General features: G+C 37.4%; 1 protein-coding gene across 2 annotated transcripts in view; it reads left to right on the plus strand.

Moving 5' to 3' along the window:
- Positions 1–491: 491 nt before the first annotated feature.
- The window catches only part of ENPP3 (ectonucleotide pyrophosphatase/phosphodiesterase 3), a 60440-nt gene continuing 40101 nt past the window's right edge, over positions 492–20830 (plus strand). Inside the window, exons 1-8 of one of the 2 annotated variants that reach the window (XM_006180731.2) lie at positions 492–639; positions 3909–3984; positions 7808–7930; positions 9690–9815; positions 12850–12910; positions 13881–13978; positions 18058–18137; positions 20167–20286. In XM_006180731.2, the coding sequence (XP_006180793.1) occupies positions 565–639; positions 3909–3984; positions 7808–7930; positions 9690–9815; positions 12850–12910; positions 13881–13978; positions 18058–18137; positions 20167–20286 (759 nt within the window). In that variant the 5' untranslated portion in view covers positions 492–564. Of the gene's footprint in view, positions 640–3908; positions 3985–7807; positions 7931–9688; positions 9816–12849; positions 12911–13880; positions 13979–18057; positions 18138–20166; positions 20287–20830 lie in introns of those variants that run through there. The other variant, XM_032484930.1, reaches the window with a different exon arrangement.

Consider the following 20830-nt stretch of genomic DNA (forward strand, 5'->3'; position numbering starts at 1 on the left):
GGGATATTGTTAAATTTGACATGAGATAATGCATATGAAAATATGTCAAATTGTGAACACTGTAAAATGCAAGATGTAATTATCACATAATTAATACTTTACATAGATTTAGCCAAGTTGGAGTTCCTACTATGGTTAGAGCACATGGTTAATATGTTGGTTTTCAACTGTGACATGGAGTTTTTATAGATGTAGAAGCTTTTTGGAATTTCTGCAACAAGGCATTTTGTTTTTTGTTATTTTTTAAAAAATAAATAATCATTGTATTAAAATTTGGTTATTTTATGATTCTTGAGACATATGTTTTGATTCATATTTAGTATAAACTATGAAGAGAAAAAGAAAGCTGTCTACAATGTACTGGAAATGGACTTTCATCTCTCAACACTATTGTTATTACAACTTTTTTCCTCTCTTGATTGCCCAATCACTAAAGAGCTGTGCTCTTCTCAAACATTTAAAAGTCAGTCAGCCTTGTAATTCACACAGGTTCTTTGCCAGACCAGAAAAAGGAAGGAGTCCTATGGTCTTCTGGTAAAACAGGTTTAGACAACTAATAGAACAATGGATTCTAGGCTGAGTTTATCAGTGGAAGAACCTGTGAAGAGAACTGATAAGAAGTACAAAATCATTTGTATTGTGAGTACATTTTAACATTTTCACCTTTGTAGCTTTGTTTCAATGTTTGGAGGTTGACTCCCCTTTTTATTTATGCATGTTGCTATTTAAAGGTAAAGTTTTAAGTAACTGTGTTCAGTTTGATCCCTTATGACAACTCGAGAGCAAAGTTAAGATGTAAAATCGTATTTTGCAAAGAAGGAATTTGAGTAAGAACAAATTAATATTTGATCAGTCTAAAAGGTTGGGATCTGTGGCAGAACACTTAACAGCATTGATCAGAGCATGATTACACTTACCTCCCAAGTCAGCTTTTTTTTTTTTTTTTGCATAAATATTTTAAGGCCAGAGAGTGAGACATTAAAATTTTTTGTTAGACTATTGATTTTATCCTCTTTTATGTCACTCCTAGAGAGTTTCTCTCTCTCTTTTTTTTTTAGAGATAGTCTCTTTTACCTATTTTTTCTTTCTTTTTCCTTAATATACTAATATCTTCCCTGTCCTAAAAACAAACAGCAAAAAAAAAAAAACCAAAAAAACAAAAAAAACCTTTCCTGGTTTTATTACTGTCTCTTTTCCTTTTACCACTGGTTTTGATTTTATCCATTGCCTCAGTTTTCTCACCACTCAACCCACTTTTTGTTCTCTAGCCTTGTTTTTACTGCACTGAAGTCACCCTTCAAAAGTCCTTCTCCCCTGTCCTATTCCTGCTGAGTTTCGGTAACAATACACATATCACGAATTATTTCCTCATTTTGAATTCTTTCCTCTTGCTTTCTTGATGGCATTGAAAATTCCCATTTTTATCACTTTTCTCCTTATCTGCATTATGGGCCAATTTATCTTTCTTCTCATTGTGCAAATTTCACCAAATCCTATCTAAAGATCTTTTCTTTAGGAAATCTCATCTTTTTCCCATGGTTTTAAGAGCATATTCTCCACCAAGAATTCCAAGGAAGCCAGTAGTTCTGACCTCTTGTTGAGTTTCTGTTACAGGATTTCAAGTGCCTGCTGGCTGGCCCCTCATCCCGGACCTACTTTGTAGTCAAAACCAGTTACATAATTTTCACACACCTGTCCCACTGCAGTTTGCTCCTATATTCCCCACTTATGTCATCACCATTCTCTCTGCCACACAAGCATTGTTTGGAGGAGTAAATAAAACAATGTGTGTTAAGTACTGAGCTCAGTGACTAGACAAAGGAAACCCCCAAGATATTCTACCAAGATATGCTATTCATTATCCCCCTGGAAACTTGGGCACTCTCTTCTAGCTCTTCTGCCATTTATTATATTTATCCTACCTTACAAATTCAGGGAATTACTAACTCCTTGGGAGCAATGCCTGTTTATCATTTATTTCCCTTCTTTGTATCCTGCTGGTGGGTTATTAGGACACCTAATGGAAGCGCAATAGTTTAAAATCATAGTTTTGAAAGTATCCTAATGTTTCCACATTTTAACAAAAGTGTTACTTAAAAAATGTGAATGTATCTGCTGTGTTTCTAGCATTCTTTATTCATCCAAGCTAAAGCCAAATGTTCACTTTTCAGTGATTTTTAGAGTCCAGCGTACTCCTCTCTCTATTTTGTTGGTGGCATAAGGTAACAAGATATATTTGCACCTTACTATCAAGAAGCTTATTCAGAATTACATACTTTGAGTCAATGATTATACAAGATTAAAAATGAACCTTCTTACCTTTGAGGAGTTTACAGAATAAACGTAGAGAGCAAGTCAAAAATACAAGGAACAAGTGCCAAGGCATGACATAGACATGAAGATTTAACATTACAAACTTGTTTTACAAATTTTTAATTTATTGTTTAAAAAAGGTTGAGGGGGTAGGTAATTAGGTTTTTATTACTTAATTAATTTTTTAATGGAGATACTGGGGATTGAACTTAGGATCTGTGCATTCTAGGCAGGCACTCTACCACTGAGCTATACCCTCCCCCCAACACTATAAAGTTCTAAAGCATCCTGAGGACAGCTAAATGTTGTTGATTTTTCCAGCAAGTCTGAATGGCGAAAGAGCAAAAGTAAGATGTACCATAATATATCAGTTAGTAATCCTATGATGCACGAGGTTTACCGTAGGAAAGTTTCCCAGGGTTTTGTGGCACTGTGGTCTCCCTAGTCCTAGTCACCTGTGTCTTTTGAGCATCATAACGAGGGACCAAGTGCTCATGATGTTATTTAATGATTGTTTATACTCACTTTTTCCTCTTCCTCCTCTTCACTGAATGAACACCTGCTGGAAGGTCACTGACCCTTAGGCTAAATTTGAGATGTCAAATGAGAATTATTTTCATAGTATTCTAACATATTTTCACAATTGTTGAATTCACTTCTATTGAAGACATTAGATATGTTAATTTTCAGAGTGAAATCAAGCAAAAAAAATCAATAGTTTATGTAGGTCTTTATTATCTAAGCAGATTTTGATACTGTGTTTTTTTTCTTTCATAGAAGTGATTAAAAAATAACAAAGTCTATTGATATTGTAAACTAATTTCCTAAGTAATCTGTGTGCCTGTTGCATTTGTTTTCTTTATGGCAATACACATTATTCAAGCTCCATCAACCAGAATGTTTATCATTGGACTTAATGGGTGGGGATAGAGATCAGTGGGAAGAATTCTCTCTAATTTATATCACAGTTTAATTCTAATCATAGCATAAAGTCCATTACACTGAAGAGCTTTGTCAGCAGTGGTGATAATGAAATGACACACGCAGTCTTTGGTCACATGTCTTCCAGGTTACCCTAAAACATTTGTTTATACTGTAGATCAAAGCAGATCATAGTTAATTATTTGGACACTATAGTTTTACATATGTTAAATATTTTCATTATTTTCTGATGGACAGAGTGGGTTAAAAAAAAAAAAAAAACCCTGCTCCTTAGGAACGAGGTAGTTAACGATTTCACAGTTTTGGAATGCTTTTAAATAAATGATCTCCAAACAGGTATCTAGCTAAAAAAAGAGAAATGGGCCAAGGTAAATGGCCCCTTTGGTTTCATTCCTACTTTAACTCTATTTGGGGTTAAGCTAACTGTCACTAATGTATTTGAATTTGAAGTTCTGTAATAAATGGTACTTCAAAATTCTTCTCAAACCTTTCTTATTTTCAGGCATTAAATAAAATTCTGTACCTTTATCATTGTTGGATCTAGTATCATGCAAAGCTAGCACGCTGTACTTCTTAATAATCACTGAGGGAAGGCGGTTATCTGGATCTTTGTCTATTAACGAAATTGTAAAGTTCACATTTTTTTGTAATAGGTTCTTCTCGCTTTGTTGGTGATTGTGTCACTTGCATTCGGCCTGGTGGTTGGACTCAGGCAACAAGAAAAGCAAGGTATACCCCTCGGTCTTTTCTCAGAACCTTGCCTTCTTTCTTCTTTCTCTTAACCTTCACTGTTACAGCTCGGACTGTCCTCTCCCGAGCCTCCTCTCTCCTACATGTGGCTCTCCCCTGCAACATTCCTCTTCCTCCCACACCCCACTTCTCAGGAGCCCACATTTGTGGTTAACCTTCCCCACTGCCCTTTCTGGACTTTGCTCTTTGACCTCACCCTCCTCTACTTCTTTGAGATTCATATCATTCCAGTATTTGCTCCTTAGTTTCCCTCACCTTCATAGAGGACTTTGGTAATTGGATCAAAGATTCCTTCTCTCTCAGCAACTACTCTCATCAATTAATATCTGATGATAAACTAGGCCTCGAACATCTTTGTTGCTTCACTCCCAGGACCTCCCACCACCACGTTTGCACCTTGCGAGCACCCTGGAATTACCCGCTCCCTGAACTGATTATTTCTTGATTAGGCAGTGCCACTTTCCGGAAAGAGTGCACAAACAAAACAAAACCAAACAAAAACAAAAACAAAAACACTTTACATATTTTTTTCTCATAAGAAGCAAAGAAAAAATAGGGGTTCCTCATCTCAGAATATCAGAATACCTCACACCTCTTTTGCCACATCCCATTAGCATGAGCAGGAAGTAAACCATTTACAAGTGACTCTATAAAAAGCACTTTCTATAATCTTGCTGTGTATTGTTCTGATACGTTTACTAAGGGGAAGTGTGAGGTCAAATGTTAGGTAATTCATTCCCCTTTTTAATTAGGTTGATTAACTACTAATTTGGCTCCACTGGGGAAAGTCTTATGGCTTCTGCATTAGGAGACTTATTGGTGAGGTTACCTGGCAGTTTTCCACTTACGTTTTCACTTAATAATTTACAAACACTCAGTAGCCCAGTGTAACATGGGAACACAGTGGGGCTGAAAAGATGGGCATTGGCTGGATAATTACTGTCTTTTCTTGGTCCATTGGCTGTTGTGTTTCTGAACTGCAGTACCAGTCCTAGAACTAGCAAATGTTGGCAGGCCATTTTGGTGGCATTATTCTGATGTTAGTGAACACAGGTGGGCATCGATTCTTCATTATCTTATCCCACAAATCACATAAATTAATTGCAAGAGACATACAGTGATCTCTGGACAAAATCTCTATTTCAGCTCGCTCTCTCCCTTCCTTACGTGAGCACAGCTACTAACTGGGTCCCCAGAGTCATCGTTCCTTAATCTCTTCCTTTCATCTCAGTTTATCCGGGCTTATGTGGCATCACTCCTTTCTCCCTGTCACTCATTTGTGATTTGTTTGAGTGACAAATTTATCATTTTATATGCACATCTTTTTCACTTGCTCTTCAACAGTTGAGCACTGATTATGTGCTGAGTGCCACTCTAATTAATGGGGATATAGTGATGAACAGACAAAAATCCTTCAAAGAGTTTACATTCTAGCATGGAAGACAGACAATACAAAAATAAGCAAAACAGATACAATATGATAAGGGAAGTGCTAAGGAATAAGTAAAATTAGAAAGGGAACTATGAAATATTGAGTCAAGGTGGGGTGGGGTGTGTGCAATAACTTTCAAGTAAAGAGCTAAAGGAAATGAGGAAGAAACTGGGATATTTTGGGGAAGAACATTTCAGGCAGGAAAAAATGGCAAGTGAAAAGGCCTAAGGCAGGAGCTTGCCTGGCATGTTCTATTTAAAGAATAACGAGGAATTCAGTGAGCTAGAACTAAGAGGACCAGAGAAGGGTAGTCATAAAATGAGATCAACCAAAGAAGAGTCAGATCATAGTGGGTTGGTGGGTCAAAGTATGGCCTTCGGCATTCATTCTGAGTGCGATGGGAAATGACTGGAGGTTTTGAGCAGAGGAATAACACGCTGTGGTTTACTTTTCAATATGATCCCTCAGGCTGCTGCGATATGAATAAATGGCAGAGTGAAACCAGGAAAAGTAGAGAGACCAATTAGAAAATTATTGCAATAATGTAGACAAGCCCTATGTCTTAGACCAGGGTGGTAGCATTATAACTGGTGAGAACTCTTTGGATTCTGGATATCTTTTGACGTGGTGGATAGATTTTATCAACAGATTGGATATGGAGTGAGAAACAGAGGAAGCAAGAATGACCTCAAGATTTATGGCATGAACATCTGAAAACAAGGCATTTCCATAATTGAGATGGGAAGGCTGTAGAAGGAGCTGCTCTGGGGAGAATTATCATGAGCTCAGTTTTGTATATGTTAAATTTGAAACATCTACCAGAAGTCTAATAGAAAAGTCAAAAAGTAGTTGGATATATGAGGCTGACTTTAGAGGGTGAAGTCCTGGCTGGTTACCAGTTTCATAAGTGGAATTTAAAGCAATGTGACCAGAGTATGCCAATCTTAAAGGATTGGGAAGATAAGGGGGGGGAAAACAGAAGTAGACTAGGAAGGAGTGGCTAAGAATGTGGGAGGAAAGCCAGGTGATTGTTTTGTCATGGAAGCCAAGTGTGGAAAATGTTTCAAAGGAGGAGAGTGAATAGAAAAATGTAAAGGCCTGTATGTAAATGGTATATAAACTTTTTTTCTTATTTTCTCATTGAACTTTGTTTAAGATTCATCTAACTTGCTATGCATGCCTCTAGTCTTGTGCACCCATCTAATTACAATGTAGTTCTCTTTGGCATATATCCAAGATGCCTTTTGACCTATGCCCTCTCCCACTGTTGTTTTTAGGAAATTTGATGCCATTCTGACCTGTGATCCTTTATCTTTTGCTCATGATCTTTCTCTGGGAGCTTTCAAGATATCTTTATTTCTACTGGTCCCTTGGTGTGAGTTTTGCCCTGGAAAATTTAGTGGGTAATTTTGATGTAATAATTTTTGCTCTTCAGCTCTGGGAAATTATATAACATGATGTCTTAATAATAATAATATTACCCTCATTTTCTTTGTTTTCACTTTTTGGTACTTACTACCTCCTTGTTTCAATGTCAGCTAAGTAGTAGCCTTAATTACATCTGCAAAGTCCCTTTGCCATGTTAGGCAACATATTCGCTGTCTCAGGAATTAGGGCATGGAGTATTTGGAAATGTAATTCTTCCTACCACATCCATCTATTGAATTTTTCATTACTGCTCTCATGTTTTTATTTCCAAAAGCACTCTGAATATGCCTTCCCTTTTTAAATTATAGCTTTCTTTCTTATTTCATGGATGTAATATCTTCCCTTTTCCGAGCATCTCAATATTAATTGTGTATGTGTTTGTGTGTCTTCTGCTTCCTGCATTATTTCATTTTCAAAAGTTGTTTTTTAAATTCTTGTTTGTTTTCATCTTTGTCTTTCATGTCAGATGCTATCCTGCTATTCTCAAATATCTGGTAACCATTTGTTCGTATTTAAGAGTAAGACCTGTTCATCTTTTTTTCTTATTATGACCATCCTCCTTATTATGACATCTGCTGTCTCTGGGATGAAAGCCCCTCCTCCTAAATTCTCCCAGATTATGAGTCTTCTATTCTGGAGTGGGAGGCGTTGCATATGCAGACTTTCAACCAGTTCCACCATAATTAGCCTCTGCTCGTCTCTCCTACCTTCTCCTAAGGGTCCCTGGTGTCTCCAAGTCTGGGACCTCTCTAGGGTCCTGGGGAAAAAATCACTCATTGTGTATTACTCATTTACCACTTGCACTGATGAATCCTACAGCACAATAGAAATGATCTGTTTGTCTGTCCCAGCCTGTGCTCAGTACTTCTTGTGCTCCCACCATCTACTATGCGACATTGAACAACTTCTGAGCTTTGGTTTCCTTATTCCTTTGCTCTGCAGGCAGCTGCAGGAAAAAATGCTTTGATTCTTCACATAGAGGACTGGAGGGCTGCCGGTGTGACGCGGAATGTCAAGGCCGAGGCGACTGCTGCTGGGATTTTGAAGACGCCTGTGTGAAATCAAGTATGAATCCTGAGAACAAGTTTGTTAGCACGTTGGTGGTGCCATCACTAACGCCTGTGCGAATGCTCACCAGACACCTTGTGTAGGAGTTTGCTAGGGCTGCCATATCCAACTCCACAAACTGGGTGGCTTAAGTTCATCTCCTCGCAGTTGTGGAAACTAGAAGTCCTAGAGCTGGGTGTTGGCAGGGCTGGCTCCTTCTGAAGGCTGCGCGGGAGAATCTACTCCACACCTCTCTCCTAGCTTCCTGTGGGTCGCAGGCACTCTTTGGCTTTCTTTGGCTTGTGGCAGCAAACTCCCAGCTCTGCCTTCATCTTCATGTGGATTCTCCCTGTGTCTTCACCATCTTCCCTCTGCATGTGTCCTTGTCCAACTCCCACCTTGTTATGACACCAGTCATACTGGGTTAAGGGCCACCCTAAGGGCCTCATTTTAACTTGATTATCTACAAAAATCCTTCTCTAAAGAAGGTCACATTCATAGGAATAGGGGGGAGTCAGGACTTCAACATTTTGGGGGACACACTTCAACCCATAATGCCATATACACAGGATCTATTAACTATCCTTTCCCCCTTGACAGTGCTGAACACAGAATCCACAGTACAGCTAGTTGAGACTGAGCAATAACAAGTCTCCAGCAGATGAAATGCTGTGTGATTACACACGTTTCAGAGGAGTTTTACTATGGCTCAAGTTACTCATCTTAATCAGTTTCACTTTCAGTGGTTCTCAAATTCCAGAAAAAGACTTCCTTGGAAAGCTGGTGATTTTTGGTGATTCTGGTGCCAACGCTCCGCAGAACACAACTTGAAAAACACTGCTCTCTAGGTGGGAGAGACAGTTTGCAAGATGTAATTTTCTAAGAAATCAGGGAAAGTGTGTGTGTGGTGGGGGGATCTAGTGATTCAAAGAGAGTGAAGGTTAGCACACTGGAGCTCCTTTCACTGTGCTCTCTGAAAAGGGCAAAAGGGAGGCGGATAACCTAGTATGGATAAGCTCCGTACTCCCTTTCATTAATCTCCAAAAATCTTTTCTTCCTAAGTAGTATGTAATGAAGAACAAAGGACTCTGTACATGACGGAAATGCACAGCTGTCACCGAGCCCATATAGTTGTCTAAGCCTGGAGCTGGTGTTGATCCTATTTACTGTTTCCTGGCATGTGGCCCTAGGAGCAGCCTCAGTCCAGCCTCTTTTGGATTTTAGCATTGGGATTTATTGAAAATGATCTCACACTTAGAGTGCAGCCCGGGAGAACAGCAGACGCTTGGTAGGAAACTGATCTACCACTTCCTTCATTCTCCACTAGGAGGTACCCTTACCTGCCTACAGTCCTTGACTGTGCTGCTGTTACTTCTCTTGTCACTGTCTCCTCCTTGCTGCCTGTCCTTAGATAAGGCTGGGCAGCCTGCTCTTGGGTGGCAACCGTCACTCAAGGTTAGTGGTTCTTCACCACCGGGAGCTCCTACCCTTGGTGGGGGAATAGGACGGGAGCTTAGAGTTTCTCCAAACTCAGAGGTGTACCTGTTAGGCCAGCGCTGCAGCTTATAAAATTACATTTCTCTTTGCCGCCCATGTCAAATGAAGAAAAGCAGTGGCTTGCCCCTTATTTGTATTATGTATTTTCATTTGAGAATGCAGATATGCCAAGAATTTGACTGTACCATGAGTACAGGAAGAAATGCATGAAATTTATATTTTCAGTATCAGATGGTTAAAATAAGTTGTATGCTCAGAACTGAATCGTTTACTTGTACAGCTCGAATGTGGACATGCAATACATTCCGCTGTGGGGAGACCAGACTAGAATCCAGCCTTTGCTCTTGTTCAGACGACTGTTTACAGAAGAAGGACTGCTGTCCTGACTATAAGAGCGCCTGCCAAGGTAAGCAGCTGTTGCTCCATGTGCCTCTGTGAGTTCCGTGACCTTAGAGCTGGCCTAGGCTGCAAAAATCAAAACAAGTCAAAGACTCTTCAGTGATTCTGTACAGAAGGAAAGACCGAATGAGTTTACTGTGGGAAGAAATGTGTTCTGTGTGCTGTAGAGGAAGGGAGCTCATAGCAGATTTGTTAGAGAAAAAAGGAGAAAGCTTAAAGTTTCACATTTGTCTGTAAAGCAAGGTCTTTTTCAGTCCAGTGACTGTGTTAGACATACTTGCAATTTGAGACACCAAATGGCAGATCTGAAAGTTAAAACATCACGAAAGAGGTTATCTGGCCCAAATATCAGTTCATTAAACCAATGTGATGGTTGAAATGACTATGCCCTGAGTGATTAAATTACTGATTAAGGACTCTCGGGGAGGTAATGCAGAGCCAAGATTAGAATCCAGGTTATTCAGCTCCTGATTTCACCTGCTTTGCCACTTTATAAGTGATGCAGATTTTTTTTTTTTATTCAATCACCAATGCCTCTGAACATCTGATGAGATTTATGAAAAATGCACATATACTCATAGCAACAAAATTGCTTCAAACTATCAACCCCTTTTTCGTAATACCACACCCAGTAGAGCAAACACTTTTAATATTTTTAGAGAAAAAAAGATTAATTTAAATTGTTTTTTTTAAAATGGTACAGTAAAAACGTTATTAACTATAATCCCTTAGTAGGAAATAGATGGATCAGTTTTTATACAGTTTGATATTTAATAGTGAATATTGTATCATTAAAAAATCCCTCTAAATTCACAAAGGCAAGTGTAGTTTCCAGTTTGCTTATTTCTCTAATAAATTCATTGACCAAACTGCCTCTGATTTTTATATTGTCCTACCTTCTCCCTCACTCCAGTCTTATAACTCAACTTTTATCTCAAGACCGATCTTCAGGTCATGTGGTAAATTTTCTCATTGAATTCATTGAACAATATTGGTTGAATTTAACAAAAACAAAAGCAACTTTTCTAGTGCCAGTACCACTACCTAGTTACTTTGATGGAGTTCTTTTTATCATTTCAGTTGATTTTTTGAATAAAGGTAAATATCTTCTCACTCTAAGAATTCAGTACTTAAAAGACGTTAAATGATTTTTTGCCAAAATTATATCTCCAGACAGTAGTTGGAGGTGATTTGAATGACTTTTGTGCAAGAAAGCAGCTAGTTACTTTTATATTTTAAATTTAGAATTTTCTAAAACTTCATGATAATTTTCTAACACATAGAAAGTAAAGAGTAGTTATATGTTTTCCCCTATAGGTCCATCACCTGGCTTCAGCAATGATCAGCTCATGATCAATCTTGTCTCAGACTGACACAGTTAAAATTTTCAAAAACTAAAAACACGACTCTGGTAAACGTAAAGTGAATATGTCAAAGTTTATTAACTCATTAAAGAGACAACCAACTGAAATGTTGAGCTGGCTCAGAGCAGCGAAGAGACTATACATGGGCCTGAAAGAGTGTTGGGATAAAATCACTAACGTGGTAATTTTTGGTGGGACAGAAATGGTCTACTTTTCTGTAGGACCATTTATCTAGTATCAAGACAAGAGTCAGTTGCTGTTAGTTTTCTGCTAATTAACTGCTCCCCTTACTGAGTTGTAAAACGAATGGTAAAGAATAAGCTACATAAAGGCATATACTTCTAGGAATTAGATGACCCATAGGTGGGCTTTTTAAATAATTCCCACCATGACATTAAAATGAAGTTTAGTGATCAGTTCTCCTTTCGCTTTTTTTCAAGTTTTAGATTTTTTCCCCTAATATAATATACCCTTTATGCCCCTCAACCTCTCTTCCAAAATGTTATATTACTTCAAAGCAAATCATAGGGTTAATATCATTGATATGTAAGTATTTTCAGTATGTTTCTAAAAAAGATGAAGATTTAACAAAATTAGAATACCATCAACATATCTAAAAATGTCATCAATAATTATTTATTGTCGTCAAATATCTAATCAGTGTTCAAATTTTCCTGTTTGTTTTGCAATATTTAAAAAAAATCTTTTTTGTTTGAAGTAGAATCCACATAGCTTCCATATTTTGCAGCTGGCTGATATGTTTCAAGTCCTTGAAAAGTAGATTCTCCCCTTTTTCCTCTTGCTATGAAACATGTGGGAGAAAAGGGGTCATTTGTCCTGTAGAGTTTTCCAACATGGGTTTTACAGGTTGCATCCCCTGTGACTCAAGCAGTCTGTCATCTCCTATATTTCCTGTGAATTGGTAGGTAGAACCAGAGGACTGTTCAGATTCAGGTGTTATCTGTCTTCTATTTCCCTATCTGTCTATTATCTGTCTGTCGATCTGTCTGTCTGTCTATCTATGTATCTGTCTATCTACCATGTGTACTTCCATCAAGAGGTACGTCTTGTCTGCCTATCTCTTTCATGGGAATGTTAGCCATTGATGATCATTGCCTAGATCCATTGGGGGTTACAGATGGTGGCATTCATATTCTGTCATTTCTATTTCATTAATTACTTGCAATGTTCTATAAACAGAAACATCCATTAAGTGAGAATTATTTAGCTAGGATCTCAAACATTTATTCAGTTTTCTCCATTTGATATCAATTATTCTCATCGGCTATTTCTTTCTTTCTTTTTTTAAGCTTTATTTTCTCTTTTCTTTAGATTGTATACCTATATTTATTAAATTCATTTTTCCTAGCAGTTGTGAAAACATTGTCCTTGAGGAAAAAACATTATTTAAAAAAGAAAGAAGAAATTGTTCTTTTCTAGCTAAAGAAATTCCCTTTGTTTTCTTGGTACAGATAGGCTTCCTGGTGTTCAGTTAGTGCACATTACTGATCTGTGCAAATCACTAAAGGCACCGGCCTTGCCGATATGTGAAACAGCACTTACGTTCTGCAGGCGTTTAGTCATTGGAGTGATGCGAATTAAGTCGTTAGGAAAGATCGTGTCGTTGAACATTTGCTACCCTTTTCTTGTCTGAAGAGCTTGATCTTCTGTTTTCAGGAGAAACCTCATGGGTGGAAGAAGATTGTGGCACAGCCCAGCAGCCTCAGTGCCCAGAAGGGTGAGAAGGCCCGGGGCATGTTTTAGCTTCCTTCAGCAGGTGGCACTTGGGAATATAGTTGAGAGCAGGATGGAATTTCCTCCACTCTATTTACATTTTAATGCAAAAAAGTTAACAAAAGATTAGATTTCTTGTGGCTTCACACTTGTAACGCAGCTTGGTTTGCTTTATTGTTTACAAAGCATTTTTATATTAAGTTAGTCGTATCTTACAACAATGACAAGAAAATTGGTTTAAGTATTTATATGAGCATGCCGAGGTCCTATGATCAGGACTAGAATTTAGATCTAAATGACTCCAGCCAGAACTCTTTTCTGTTCACATCCTGGCACCTCAGATGTATTCTTACTGAGGGAAAGGGAAGAGGTTTGTCCATGGAAGTCCTCAGAGTGAAAGGGGGCTTTGAAGAATGAATGGATGGGGAGAACTCGGTCGGATTTGCACAGGTGTTGAGCACATGAAGCACCGCCCCTCACCCCACCTTCCCATGCATCTCCTGCACACGTTCATGGTGGCTGCTCCCTGGGCTAAGTCCAGCCCTGGGCACATGCCACACGTCACTTCCCAGTCAAGGTGGATTTCCCCTTCCCCTCATTGTCCCTTCTTGTAAATTTCATACCTGGTATACCTGGATGTCACAGGTAGCCAGTGCCAAGGAGTAAATGGAAATAAAATTAGCTAAAGTTTCTTAAACTCTGGAACTCAAAGGGTGGTAGATCTCTGAGTTGAAAGACCCAGATCATTTATGTACCACTTCAAGAAAAATCGTACATTTTTATTAAGGATTAATAATGTACTAGAAATACTGACTGTCAAGAGAAATAATTTTTCAGAAAAGAAAGGAAAACTTGACTTAGAACTATTTCTTACTGTACTTTCTTAGTATTTTTTAATTTAGAGAATTATAAGTACAGAAAAGTACCTTTGTTTAATCAAAATAATGAACTAATTTTTTGTTTTCCGTTTTCAGATTTGACCTGCCACCAGTTATTTTGTTTTCCATGGATGGATTTAGAGCTGAATATTTACAGACATGGGGTCCTCTAATACCTACTATCAATAAACTGAGTAAGTCTCCTACAATCAGGGATGTGCAGATGACAGACACTTAGTTTCTAGATGGTGCACCTTTCTTTCTGACCTTTAATGTTAGTGGTTTGTCTCAGCCGAGGTCCTCTCAAGATTTTGATGACTTCACTACATGATAATCTATTTTCTTTTTTAACACGTATTTATTTTTATTTTATTTATTATTATTTTTAATTTTTCCCCTTAATGGAGGCACTGGGGATTGAACCCAGGACCTTGTGCACACCAAGTGCACGCTCTACCACTGAGCTGTATTCCCCATCCCCTGGTAGTCTATTTTCATACTTGTTGCTTCCTCCTTCCTTTTTGTGCAGCAGGTTCAACTTTTTGTTTCTTCTGATTGGTTTTGCATTTGAATACAACTTCTCCTGGATGAAAATTTGTTTGTGTATACTGTCTCAAGAGTAGTGTTTGTCAGACCTGGGTTCTGGGTCTTTGCAAGGTGGATATGACCAGTAAGGACAGGATCCTGAGTAGCCTGGACAGAGCCAGCACATACCAAGTCTCCTAGGTGAATTAAAGTCCAGTATCTACGTCTAGTTCTGGAATCAAAGTCCCTGGAACCTGGTTCCACCACTTATTTGCTTGGAGACCTTGGGCAAATTTACTTCCCCCATTGGTGCCCCAGTTTCTTAATCTGTAAAATGGTCACTTCCCACCTGATAGAAATACTGTGAGAATATCTACGTGGTGTACACCATGATTTTAAGTGATTACCATCACTATTAGTTTATTATCATTTCTATCATGATGTTGTATTTCTGTGTTATGGCACTTGGCCCTCATGCAACTTTATAAAGTTAATAATAAAGAGGCATGGTATTACCCAAGGTCTACAGAACTAAGATGTATCCAGGGTTGGCTCCAGGGCCCGTGCTCTTCACTGCCCTGCAATTCCTCTCTTCCTTCCCCCTCTACCAGGCCCTCTTTTACCTCCACAGCCCTCAAAATTTGTGAATTTTACAGGTTCCCTGACTTTATTTTTTTCCAAATTATTAAAAAAACAATAGCTGTTTGACGCTAAGTCAGTAGGTCACCTTTACTAGATCTCAGTTTCCTCATTTGTAAGATGAGAGAATTAGAGCTAATGATTTTGACTGCTAATTCTAGCACTGAAATTCCATGACTGTAGAAAGAAAAATTACTTCCCCTACAACACAAGAAGCTTTGTCTCCTCAGCTTCTCCCTCATTCTCTGAGACAAATCTTTAGTAGAAAGATTAAGAGTTTGGGTCCCTGAAAAAAATTGGCTCCAAATTCAGGATTTCTCACTTACTGCCAAGTTACTTTGGTCTGGAAAGTTAATTAACAGCTCTCAGTTTCTATTTCTTTATATGCATTTCCCTTGAGTCTGGATATCAAATCCTGTGTCCAAAAGGGAATTTAGCTAGGCAGGCTGACCTGAACCTCTTTTGAAGTGATATTATTTGATTTTCTCATCCCATTGAGGGCTGGAAATGACACCAATGAAATATTGGACCATTGAGAGCTTTCCCTTTCTAAGGTTTAATATATTTTTTAAGTCATTTAGACAACATCTCGACCCTTTAATGTGTGAAGCCGTCACTAACTGGTCTTCAAAGGCACATGGGCTCTTCATTACTTAGGGGGTCCAATTAGGAGTAGATGTAGTAAAAGGGTCAGAAGTAGGAGCTCCCGAGAATGATAGACTATGGTGAGGTACGTGACAGCAGGAATCATTTTAAGGGAGTCTAGACCCTCGTCTCTAGAATCCTGGATTGGGCTACAGTGGTTGTGTAAACTGAGCATGAACTGATGCCACAGTACCGAGTCGTGTCAGTGACTACTGAGGTGGTTCGTGGACTCAACTCTCGTGGGCAAGTGAAGTCACTGTCTTGTCTCAGTGTTGGTAGGAGCAGGAAAAGAAGGGCCAGGATTAGGAAGCAGGTGAGATAGAAGTGATCTGGCTTCACCTAGAAGTCAGGTTCCCTAGAGAGGTGTGAAACTGGGATAGTGCAAAGCTAGTAATAACCATCCTCGCATCCCAGGGATAAATATCACTTGATTGCGATGTGTGATCCTTTTAATATACTATTAAATTTGATTTGTGAGTATTTTGGTAAGAATTTTTACAACTAAATTCATGGAAATTGGCCTGGAGTTTTTTCTTGTAGTATCCTTATCTGGCTTTGGTGTCAGTGTAATGCTGATAAAATGAGTTTGTGAGTGTTCTCTCCTCTTAAGTTTTTTGTTGTGGTTGTTTGTTTTTGTTTTTGGCAGAGTTTGCAAAGAATTGGCATTAATTCTTCTTTAAACGTGAGGTAAAATTAACCTGTGAGGCCAGCTTGAAGATTTACTTTGTTAGGAGGTTTTTAATTACTTGTTTGTCTGCTCAGATTTTCTATTTCTTCGTAATTCAGACTTGGAAGGTTCTATGTTTCTAGGAATTTATCCATTTCTTCTAAGTTTATGTAGTTTGTGGGGTATAATTTTTCATAGTAGTCTCTTGTAATCCTTTTTATTTCTGTGGTATTGGTTTCTGACTTTATTAATATGACAATTCTCTCTTTTTTTCCCCCTTAATCTAGCTGAAGTTTTATCAATTTTGTTTATTTTTTCCAAAAAACCCTTTAATTTGGTTGATTCTTTAAATTATTTTTCTATTCTTTATTTCACTTATTTCTGTTATAATCTTAATTGTTTTCTTATTTTTGCTAACTTTGAATTTTGTTCTTTTTTTAGTTCCTCAAGGTTTAAAGTTAGGTTATTTGTTTGAAATTTTTTTTTTAATGTAGGTGTTTATTACTGTGAACCTCTTTCCTAGTGCTGCTTTTGCTGTATCTGTATGTTCTTCAGCTGTTTCACCTGCTAATCTATTCAGTCTAATATTCCTCCTTGTAGTGTATCATTACCATGGATGTATGTTTATTCCATTTATATTTTCAGAATTTTTTTTAATTGGTATTTATTTATTTATTTAAATTTTTTATTCTTTTTTTTAGGGGGAGATAATTAGGTTTTTATTTATTTTAGTGGAGGTACTGGGGATTGAATCCAGGACCTTATGCATGCTAGGCATGCACTCTACCACTAAGCTATACCCTCCCCCCTCATACTTCCTTTTTTAATAAGATGTTTTTTAAGGAGGAAAATATGCAAATGATAAACTTTTAAAAATAATATTGAAAGGTATGTAATAAGAAAAAAAAAAACCCAACCAACCAACTAACCAACCAACTCTCCTGGTGTTTCTAGTTTCTCTTTGTAGAAGCAAATATTATTATTGGTTTATTGTGTGTCTTTCCAGAATTATTCTATTCAGTCATAATTTAGATTATTAAGATCTAGAAGAAACAATGGCAGAAGATCTTGCTTTTGATGAGCTGCTCAGTAATAGCTCTGGTTCAAAGGCAAGTGATCCAAAGTCATAGCCTGAATCTGTAGATAGCAAGTGTGTCCTACTTGAAACTAGAGTGGTGTCATGTTTCCACATCACTGGTAGCTTAGTTTGTGTATTATTTTATACTCTGTGTCTTTAGGTACTTAGAAATTTGACAGCCATGCTCATTTGTTTACATATTGTCCTTGGATACTTTGGGGCCTTAATAACAGAGTTGAGCTGTTACAACAGAGGCCATATAGATTTGCAAAGCTCAACATACTTATTATCTTCACAGAAGATACTTATTTCTTCACAGAAAAATTTTCCTGACCCTTGACTTAGCTCATTCCTCTCCTAAGAACTGACATTCTTTGGAATGGAGGCATTTTAGGCATCAGCATTTCAACTTCTTTCCATTTACAATTCACCCCTCAGTTTTCTATTTCTCTGACAAATTTTCATGTTCAAAGTTTCAGTTATTCAAACAACTCCTGAGGAAGAAACATCTTAATTTCTCTCTTTCTCTTTCTCTCTCTCTCTCTCTCTTTTTTTTTTTAATTTTCTTTTTTTGGGGGAAGGTAATTAAGTTTACTTATTTATTTTTAGAAGAGGTACTGGGGATTGAACCCAAGACTTTGTGTGTGCCAAGCATGAGCTCTACCACTTGAGCTATAGCCTCCCGCCACATCTTAATTTCTCAATGTACTTTGTTGCAGAAACATGTGGGATTCATTCAAAATACCTGAGACCTGCCTATCCGACCAAAACCTTCCCAAATCATTACACCATTGTCACGGTGAGTGCTTGGCCCAGTAGCAAGACTGACAGGCCCCTGGCAGGCAACTGACCACACCAGGCATGCTCAGGCAGAAACCAGATGAGCTGTAGGTCACACATTTCACAAGCACATGTGGTGGCAGTCAGGGCTTAATTCAGGTATAGAAGGAATGTCTTAGTGCGAGGCCAGTCCAGGGCTGTGAGGTGTTAACTGTGAGTGAGAATCCCACCATTGGCTAATTTACCTCTCTGTCAGGCCAGGACAGCCTCTTGGATGGGAGACATTCCCTCTGCTCTGATCTTTTGATTAGTCTCATTTATCTGAAGGTCTGCTAGGAATGGGAGGCAATATATGAGTATGGTCACTTTGATGTGGGAAATTTCTTTCTTTCCTAGTCTTTTTTTTTCATGTATTTAACTTGACAAAGTCTCCTGTTTCATAGATGAATTCAAACTGGCTATATCTCTTTAGATAAAGCAAGTGAATTCCCCTCAATGTATAAGAAGACATAAGTGAAATGATCAAAATGAACTCAAAGGAAAATTAAATTATTTAATATTTATAGATTTAGAATGCATCTTAAGGAGTCCTCTGCCTAAGCCTTTACTGCCAAAGGATGTTATGTTTTTCCTACTTTGCATTTAGTCTTTTATTACTATGGAATAGTAATTACAACTTATTTAAATTTTAGTCCTTAAGTAACTATATATTTGTATATATATATGTGTATGTGTGTGCATGTGTGTCTGGGTGTATAAATGCGCATGTGTGTCTGGGTGTATAAATGCAGATTCCATTCTGCATATTCACCTAAACATTTGAGTTGCTCAGCTCACATGTCCCCAGCTGAGGTCCTACAAGGCAATACTCTGCCTTCTTGTTTTAGCTCTCATTCTGTAAACAAATGTTATCACAGTCTACTGTCTATGTAGTGCCATGTTTTTTGCATGTTTGTACTTTTTTGCCAGAGATTTTGTTGTTTAAAATGACCCTTAAGCATATAGCTGAAGTACTTTCTAGTGTTTCTAAGAGCAAGAAGGCCGTGATGTACCATTTGGAGTAAAAAGATATGTGTGTTAGATAAGCTTTGTTCAGGCATGAGTTACAGTGAATCAACGATATATATTAAATAAGGTATCGTCAAATAGAAACACACACAAAACAAGGTTATATATGGATCAGTAGATAAAAATGTTATTAGCAGAGGTTCACAGGAACCTAACTTTGTATTTTTCCTAGGAGAAATGGTTCAGTATTCACTAATTCAGAGTTTGCAGCAACTTTATGGAACATAACTATTGCAAATAATAAGACTTGACTATATGTACACATATGTACATAAATACACATGCATATATAATACATATATATGTATGTATTGTAAATAAGGAATTATACATAAGTGCTATTAATTTCCTATATATGTGCATATCCATATTCACATATATAGTAATATTCTGAAATAATGACCCTAAAATCTATCTAAATGTAGTTATAACTGCATAGGATGTCATAGGCATTCAGTGGAAATGTGTGCAGTGATTGAATGAATAGGTGTGATTGGATTAAAGGAAGGATGGTCTTGATGGATGGATGGCTGCGAGGAAGCACAGAGACTTGGCAGGCTTCTTTCTAAAGTACTGGTAACACATTTTAACCCATTTAGCCAGGATATCTGATACTGAAAAGCATCTATATAGTAAATTTCTTGCTCCTATTGTCAATAATATCAGTGGTTAATCATTATTGTTAATATAGGATTTTTTAATTAACAGTTTTTAATAACACAAGAGTTATATTAAAACCATCAATAAACCATCTGCCTAATGTCATTCCTTTGCAGCATAGACCATGGTGGAACTAGCATATATATATATGTGTGTGTGTGTGTGTGTGTGTGTGTATGTATATATATGTGTATGTACAGGGGTTTTATATTAAAAGTATGACTTTTTTCAAAACATTAGTTATAGTTTTTATGCTATTTTAAGTATGTTTTCTGAATATATTATTTTATCTTAAATCTTTTAAAAAATTATTATTTTAGGGTTTATTTCCAGAATCACATGGCATCATTGACAATAATATGTATGATGTAAACCTCAACAAGAATTTTTCACTTTCTTCGAAGGAGAAAGATAATCCAGCTTGGTGGCATGGACAACCAGTATGTAGCATCCTGCATGTGGCACCAAAGTAACCTTTGTTTCCCAACATGACAGTGGATCACTCTCTTCTCTCCACTTTGAATTTCACATTATCTTTCTAATTTCTAAGAGCGAGGGGTGGGAAGGTGTTTCACTACTATTTATAATTATAATTTGAATCTTTTAAATGAGTGTGATTGTTCTCCCAAGTTGCCTTCATCTGAAACCTGGATGTTGTATTATAAACATATCATTCTGGAAGTTACTGAGAAAGATTATCTATTGATTTTTTTCTTCATTCTGTTTTGTAAATTTTTAAAAGAGGAAGAACTGTACAATTTTTCCAACTTGAGAAGCCATCTTTCTTATCGCTTTGCTACGTTTTTTGATTTTCGAGGTAAATGCCTGGCTAATTACGTTTTTTTTTTAACTGCTACAAAGACAAGTTTCAAATAATTTAAATGAATTTTAGTAATTAAATAAAATGTGCAACTGTTAATATGTTCAGTTCCTAATAAATGGTACCATTTTCACCCAAACTAATTATTCTCTTGACCTCCACTT

This window comes from Camelus ferus, chromosome 8, assembly GCF_009834535.1.
Source record: "Camelus ferus isolate YT-003-E chromosome 8, BCGSAC_Cfer_1.0, whole genome shotgun sequence".
NCBI lineage: Eukaryota > Metazoa > Chordata > Mammalia > Artiodactyla > Camelidae > Camelus > Camelus ferus.